A 7,049-nucleotide genomic window follows, 5' to 3' on the forward strand; every position below is an offset into this window, starting at 1 on the left:
GGCCAGGGGTGCCTGGCTTTCTGGAAGGCTCTCACACCTAGCTCTGGCTCAGCTTCAAGTCGGGATCGAGGGCCAGCCAAGCCCAAGTGCAGAGTCTCCAGCAACTCCATGTCCCCTGGGAATTCTGAGTCCCACTCATAGTTCTCATCCACAGATGTGTTCCTCCTGTGAAATGAGACAGATGTGTGGTGTGGGTGGAGGAATAGAGGGTAGCCAGAAAAGCCTGAACTGGTGACCCCAAGCTGAGGGTGGGCCATGGCTTTCCTCTGAAGATCCCTGGACCTCAGCAAAAGCTTCCAAAGGAGACAAGCTCTCCTGGTCCCAAGGTGGGGATGGAGCAGGGAAGGCAGAGGATACAGGAGAGGGGTGGGGAGAATCTGTACAAGGCAGGGCAGGGCTGGGCTGGGCTGGGCAGGTCAGGGCAGGGCAGGGCTGGGCAGGGACTGCCCTCACCTCTTGCTGACTGTCACCACATGCTCCCTCCGGGGCCACCTCTCAGGGCCACTGGCCCAGCTGCTGGTGTCTCCTGGAGCAGGGCTGAGGTAGCTGCCTCCTGCAGAGGGGGCTGTGGAGGGGGGCCTGAGGAAGGAGGCGCTGCCCCGCCCACTGCTCTGGCTTGTGAGGCTGCCGCGAGGGGCAGCAGGGAGAAGGCTTGGCAGCAGCCGTTCCCTCATTGTCCAGTCAACCAGTGCTGTGTACGGGGGCTCTGGTGCGGCCCCAACCCCGGCCATGACCCCAGGAAGTGCTGCCCTGGGGGACTCAGAGCTGCAGTCCAGGGGCTGGAGGTTAGATGAGGTGGGGCAGGGCCGGGTATCCATGTAATCTGGGGGTGGAGCAGGCCCGGGTTCCTCCACAGGGAGCCAGTCCCCATCTACATTCATCTCCCTGAAGAAGGGCAGGCTCAGGTACTGGAGCAGGGGTCCTGGACCTGGCAGAGGACTGGGTGGGGCCGGTCGAGGGGGCCCCACAGGGCTGATGTCTGCAATGCAGAGGGGCTGGGGCATCCCACTGGGGCTGCTGCTGCTGCAATCATAGGACCTGGCCTGACGCCGAGCTGGGGTCCGAGGCTCGGACTGCTCAGGGCCTGACTTTTCTCGGGAGGTCCCCACCTGGGGTCCCATCACAAAGCGCCCATCTGGTCCCCGGCAAATGGGCTCCAGGGGTAAGGGCCCCCGGCTAGGTGGAGGATCCGGAGGGGGGCTGGGGGGTCCAGCGGGGTCCCCCCAGAGCAGACTCTGGCGCAGGCTGGGGACTGGGGAACCCTGGAGCTTCAGCTTCGCCACGCTGTCAGGACTGCCCGAGCCCGGAGCAGAGCTGGGGAAGGACAGGAGATCAGGGTCTGTGGTAGGGGGCCAGTCCCCCTCCCAGGAGCCAGCGTCAGGCCTTGAGAGGTTTGATGCAGAACAGAGCAGAGCTAGGGAGAGCAAGGGAGAGAAGGACCCACATGGTGGAGGGGTGGAGGGAAGGCACAGGCGACACGGGGCCGGCCCCCAGGCTGGGGCCTCTGCACTTCCATCCTCACCTCCCTCTCACTTCTGTTCCACCCCTCCTAACCCTCCCCAAGGTGCAGAAAAGGAAGGTGCTCACAGACTGCAGAAGGAAGCCAAGGAAGCGGGGGCACTTACTGGGGAGCCGACTTTCCGGCGGGAGAGAAGATAAGAGGTGGATCTGTAACGGTAAGAGGACAAGAGGTGCCATAGGAAAAACCAAGCCCCACCAGGGCCCAGGGCGCAGACCTCACTCCGCGCCAGACGCCAGCCCCATCTGCCTGGGGAAAGTGGAACAAGTGGGAAGCAGGGGGAACACACCTGGCCCTTGCAGGGGGTTGGAGTTTCTCCAAGTAGGAGGTGCTTAGAGAGGGCGGGGCCCCAAGTGACCTACCTTGACGGAGGCGTTTGCGGCGGCGACGGGCAGCTCGGCGCCGGTTCATGAGGCAGGCGGCCAAGATGCTCACGAGCACAGCCCCGCCCAGGAAGCAGACCCCGCCCACCACGCCGGCCAGCACTGGCTGGGGCAGGAGGCCTGGCAGCTGTGTGCGCGAGGGGTAAACCTCCAGGCCTGGGCAACGGGACACGAGGGAGGGTCGGTGTCTATCACACAGGCGGCTCCGAGCCCCCCAATCCCCAGGGCTCTGCCCTCCTGCCGGGTTCTTACCAGAAGTGGAGACGTTGGCTGTGTTGCTGGGATCACTGACATAGCTACCAGAGAAGGCCACGAGGCGGAATTCGTAGAGAACGTCCTGGGGATGGGGGTCCAAGAAGGGGGTCAAAGCTCAGCACTGCCCACCCCAAGCCAAAGGAAAGACTTTGCAGTTGGAAGGTACGGGTGAAGTAGAAAGCCAAGAGGAGGTGAGGATGGTCAAATCAGGGTGAGCCCAGGTTTGGGGAGTGCAGCAGGGGGCTGGGGGGCCATTGGCAGGACCCGCCCCCTCCGTGCCCACCCACCACACCTACCTTGATAAGTCCTGGCACCAACAGCTGCATTTCTGTGCCTGCCACGGCCCGATCCAACACCTCCCAGCCCTGGGAGCCCTGCCGGCCCTCCAGGATGTAGCCATCCAGCCTCTTAGGGACCAGTTCCGGGGGATCCCAGTGCAGGAGTACCCCCCGGGGCGTCCTCACTGCCACCAGACCTCGTGGAGGGGACAGGGGAGGCGACATCTCTGTCGGGGGAGGACTGGGGGCAGCTGGTGTGGTAGGAAGCCCTGAAGGGGACACAGAGGCATGTAAAGATTGCATTCCCAGTGCCCCTCGCCTGCTCCTCCACATCCCCTGGAAATGGAAGTGTTCCCCATGGACTGCCGCTCACCAGGCTCCTCTGTCCATGGAATTCTCTAGGCAAGAATACTGGAGTGGGTTGCCATTGCCTTCTCCAGGGTATCCTCCCAACCCAGGGATCGAACCCCAGTCTTTCACACTGCAGGCGGATTCTTGACCATCTGAGCCACCAGGGAAGTCCTTCCACAAGCCCTGGGGCCCAACTATTCTCCCAGAGCCCCTAAAGTCAAGCCTCGATCATCTTCCACAAACCCTTCTGGCCACTCCCATCCAGACCGCCCATATCTGGACTTTCCCTGCAGCCCTTCCCCATCCTTGTCTGCTGCTCTGGGTAAGAGATCACTCACCTTCAGGGGCAGACAAGACAATCTCGCTGAAGGGCCCGCTCCCCAGCTTGTTCTGAGCGAGGACACTGAACTGGTACTGGGTGTGGGGCTGCAGGCCTGGCACTAGGAGGAAAGCAGTGCCCACGGGCACTGCCAGGGACACCCAGTCATGGTGGGCTCGATCAGGACGCTTTGCCCTGGAGGACAGCAGGAAATGGGGGGCATTTCATGAACTAGGAAGAGGAGGAACATTGAAGTCCAGAGAGCTCACCTCTCCTGTCCCCTCAACCACCCCAGGTCTCCGGACTTGGGCCTTGAACCCCTGAGATTCTCTGAAAATCGGACAGCAGAGTCAGGGCAGGGCTGGCAGAGAGGTAGGAGAGAGGGCAGAGAGCCAGAGGGACTCAGGGAGAGGGGGAAGAGGGATGGCAGGGGCAGGTCACTCACAAGGGGGTATACCAGACACTGAATCTCTGCAGATAGCCACCATCAAAGCCCGGCTCCCAGGAGACATTGGCACCCTTGGGCAAAGGTACCACGGACACATTGGTGACAACGTGGGGGCTGGTGCCTGGGTGGGGGCAATGGAGGGATGATGGTCAGGGTCCTGAGGGAGGGCAAAGAGTTCAGGGGATCCAAGCCTTCCGCTCACCACCCATCATCCCAGGGGCTTCCCACCTAAGATCCCCATCTGGGGCCCCCCAAACAATTCTTTCCCCTGTGTCCTCCCCACATGGCTGCCTCAAGCCTGCTCTGCAGCCACTAACCCAGCACGTAGACATTCGTGGAGGCGGCCACTCGGGCCACAGCATTGCTGGCCGTGCACTCCCAGCGTCCATGGGCCTCCTTGGTCAATGGTCGCAGGATGAGGCTACTGTTGCTGTCCACCTGGGCCTGGCCCTGCGGCCCCCGGCCCACCTACAGAACCACTGGTCAGCCCTGAGGACACACGCAGCCACCCCTCACCAAGGGCGCCACTCAGCTCTCGGGGCAGCTCCAGTTTCCTCCCCGTCTCCCCTCTCCCCCCAGACATCCAGGGGGAGAGAGAGGCAGGGGTGCGGCGAGTGTGAAAACAGGTGTGAATGCAGGTGGAGTGGGGGCAGGAGCCTTACCTTGGCCCAAGAGATAGTAGGTGAAGGGTCTCCCCGGGCAGAGCAGGGGATAAGGAGTTCTCGCCCTACTTCTTGGAAATATTCTTCTTTGGGACGTTCTAGAAAAGCTGGGGGAGCCTGCAACCCAGATCTGGCATTGGGTGGGGCTCTCTCACACTGCCGTCTAAGGGCCATTCCTCCCCTTCTCTGGGGCCCCCGTCTGTCTCCATCTCTCAGGGTCTCTCTAGCTCATCTGTCCCCAGCCAGGGGGCTGGAGGGACATTGTGGGAGAGACCAGGGCTGATGGGCAGAGGCCTCTCTGAAGATGTACAAACCTCTAGAGAATACCCTTCACCCTCCCTTTTGCTTCCTACTCTCTTCACTCCAGAGAGGGAGGCAGCCTGTTAAAGGGATGGGGCGGGCAGGGGACCTTCCTCCGCTGTGGCATCTGATGGCTGCTGCCACTATGGCAAACAGACGTGGAAGCCCCGTTCCCCATGTGTCTGTCCCACCCGCCTCCGCCAGCCTGGTGTCAGTACCAGCCTTGCATCTTCAGCCCCCTGACCTGCTGCCACTACCCCTGCCCCCAAACCCCACCCCAAGCCGCACCTTGAGCAGAACACGGGTGACTGGGGAGGGCCCTGCAGTGCCCAGACTGTTGTAGGGGGTGCAGGAGTATTCTCCCAGCGCATCCTCGTTCCCCAGGGCAATGATCAGGGAGCCTTCTGGGCCCTGGGACCAGCCGGGGAACTGGAAGCAAGAGGAGATGACAGCCAGAAAGAGACACTCAGCAGAGGCCAGACCAGAGATGGAGAGAAGCAGTGCACGGGAGAGACCCACGTCTACACAGAGGCCGCCAAAACCTACCCCTAGCCTGGCCTCTCTCTGAATTCCGCCCTTCCACTCTCTTTCCTACAGAGGGGCCACTACCAGTGAGTGTGAAGGCAGCCTGTGTGATAGCACTGGGGCTGTGAGCAGTGGAGTTTGTCAGAGGAATGGCGTCTGACAAACTCCAGGGGAGCCACTCCCAGGGAGTCTGGTGACTGGCACCACGTGGGGTTGAGCCGTGTGAGGTTCTCTGCCTGCTGTCTTCCTAGCCCTCCACGATTACATTCCCTATCTTACACCCCACATCAGCTCTTCTTCCTGGCTTCCCTAATTCTGTACTAACTAAAGGCTAACATCTGACTCCTTACTCTTGTCTCACACCCCACATCTGTCCTCCTGGGAAGGCCTTTTGTTCCATCCATCTTCACGTCTTCCTCTCTAACTCAGGCCTCGTAACCTCTCACCCACACTCTCATTTCAGCAGCCTCTGCACCACAAATGTCCACTCTCTTCCCCTTCATTTCTCTGACAAACTCAACTGCTCACAGCCCTGACGCTATCATATAAGCTTCCCTGGTGGCTCAGCGGTAAAAAATCTGCCTCAGTGCAGGAGATGCGGGTTTGATCCCTGGGTGGGGAAGATCCCCTGGAGGAGAGCATGGCAACCCACTCCAGAATTCTTGCCTGGAGAATTCCATGGACAGAGGAGCCTGGCGGGCTTCAGTCTATAGAGTTGGACATGATTGAAGCAACTGAGCACGCTCACATGGACACACTGATGCTATCACACCATTGCTCACGCAATTTCACTGGTTCCAAATGCCTTCTGACTTTTTTTTTAACCTTTGAAAAAATGTATTGAGTACTACTACAGTTGCAGAAGCCCTGAGGTGACTAGGATTAAAAGATGCAATAGTAACCCACAAGGAATTTATTGTCTTTGCAGACAAACAAAAAAATCTCAATCACCTTGGAATGAGGTGATATTAACTGGGCATCCATATTCTTCCCTTTGGCCCCAACCTGTCTTCCCAGATTCTCTGCATCAGTCATGTCCCCACAGGAATTGTAGCTCCCACCCAGCTGGATGACTCATTATGCCATAAACGCACGATACTGTTTCCTGCCTTTGGGCCCTGGTTTCTGCATGGAATGTCTCTCTGCCCTTCAAGGCCGTCATTAGTATCCCAGAAGTCATTGCTGATCTGTCCTCAACCAGCCCTAAGAGGAAGGTGCTCGCTGTCTCCTGCCTCGCTAGCCTTCCAGCAGAGTGTCTGAGGCTGTGCTACCCCCTCGAGGCACAGATGTTTCTTTGCTCCTGTTCCCTACCAGACACCCTGCACAGCACCTGATACAACTGATGTCATTACTGCCTTCCCATTTGTCCCACCCTCCCCTTCTTCCCCTATGTCTCAAGTCCATGACTACATCTCTATTCTTGCCCTGCAAACAGGTTCATCTGTCCCATTTCTCTAGATTCCATATATATGTATGAATATACAATATTTGTTTTTCTCTCAAACAGATGGCTAGAAGGAACCTGCGATAAAGCATGGGGAACTCAGCTCGCTGCTCTATAATGACCTAGAAGGGTAGGATGGTGGGGGGAGAATGGGGTGCAAGGGAAGCTCCACTGTGAGGGGATATATGTATACATAGAGCTGATTCAATTTGTTGTACGGCAGAAACTAACGCATTACAATGTGATTATACTCCAATTTTAAAAAAAGGTGTATGTTCTCCAGTCACTGAATTGATCAAAGGCCACCCCAGCCGTCCTGACTAGAATAACACCAAGCTAAGCACTCTCTCCCCTGCCCCAGGGCTGTACCTTGTCCAGCTGCAGGGCCTGCCCGTCCTTGGTCCAGCTGACAAAGAGCAGTGGGGGGTTGGCACGAACAGGGCATCGGATCACCCCCCGCATGCCCACAGGCAAGGGCGTCTCAGGAGGCATAGCAGTCACCTGCGCTGGGTCTGGGGGAAGCAGTGGCAAGTTGTAGGGGAGGAGCTGAGCCTGGCCCAAGGAA

The 7,049-nt window shown here is 58.9% G+C and overlaps 1 protein-coding gene across 1 annotated transcript in view; it reads right to left on the minus strand.

Annotated features, from left to right (window-relative positions):
* Positions 1–7,049, minus strand: part of IGSF9 (immunoglobulin superfamily, member 9) — a 20,078-nt gene that overhangs the window by 743 nt on the left and 12,286 nt on the right. Inside the window, exons 9-20 of the mRNA XM_010846867.1 lie at positions 6,854–6,996; positions 4,804–4,944; positions 4,216–4,332; positions 3,871–4,021; positions 3,551–3,674; positions 3,125–3,300; positions 2,454–2,704; positions 2,155–2,239; positions 1,882–2,058; positions 1,626–1,668; positions 454–1,314; positions 38–165 (exon numbers count right to left, since the gene is read on the minus strand). Coding sequence (XP_010845169.1) covers positions 38–165; positions 454–1,314; positions 1,626–1,668; positions 1,882–2,058; positions 2,155–2,239; positions 2,454–2,704; positions 3,125–3,300; positions 3,551–3,674; positions 3,871–4,021; positions 4,216–4,332; positions 4,804–4,944; positions 6,854–6,996 — 2,397 coding nt within the window. The remainder of the gene's footprint in view (positions 1–37; positions 166–453; positions 1,315–1,625; positions 1,669–1,881; positions 2,059–2,154; positions 2,240–2,453; positions 2,705–3,124; positions 3,301–3,550; positions 3,675–3,870; positions 4,022–4,215; positions 4,333–4,803; positions 4,945–6,853; positions 6,997–7,049) is intronic.

The sequence above is a fragment of the Bison bison genome, unplaced genomic scaffold (genome assembly GCF_000754665.1).
Source record: "Bison bison bison isolate TAMUID 2011002044 unplaced genomic scaffold, Bison_UMD1.0 scf7180017864240, whole genome shotgun sequence".
Classification (NCBI taxonomy): Eukaryota; Metazoa; Chordata; class Mammalia; order Artiodactyla; family Bovidae; genus Bison; species Bison bison.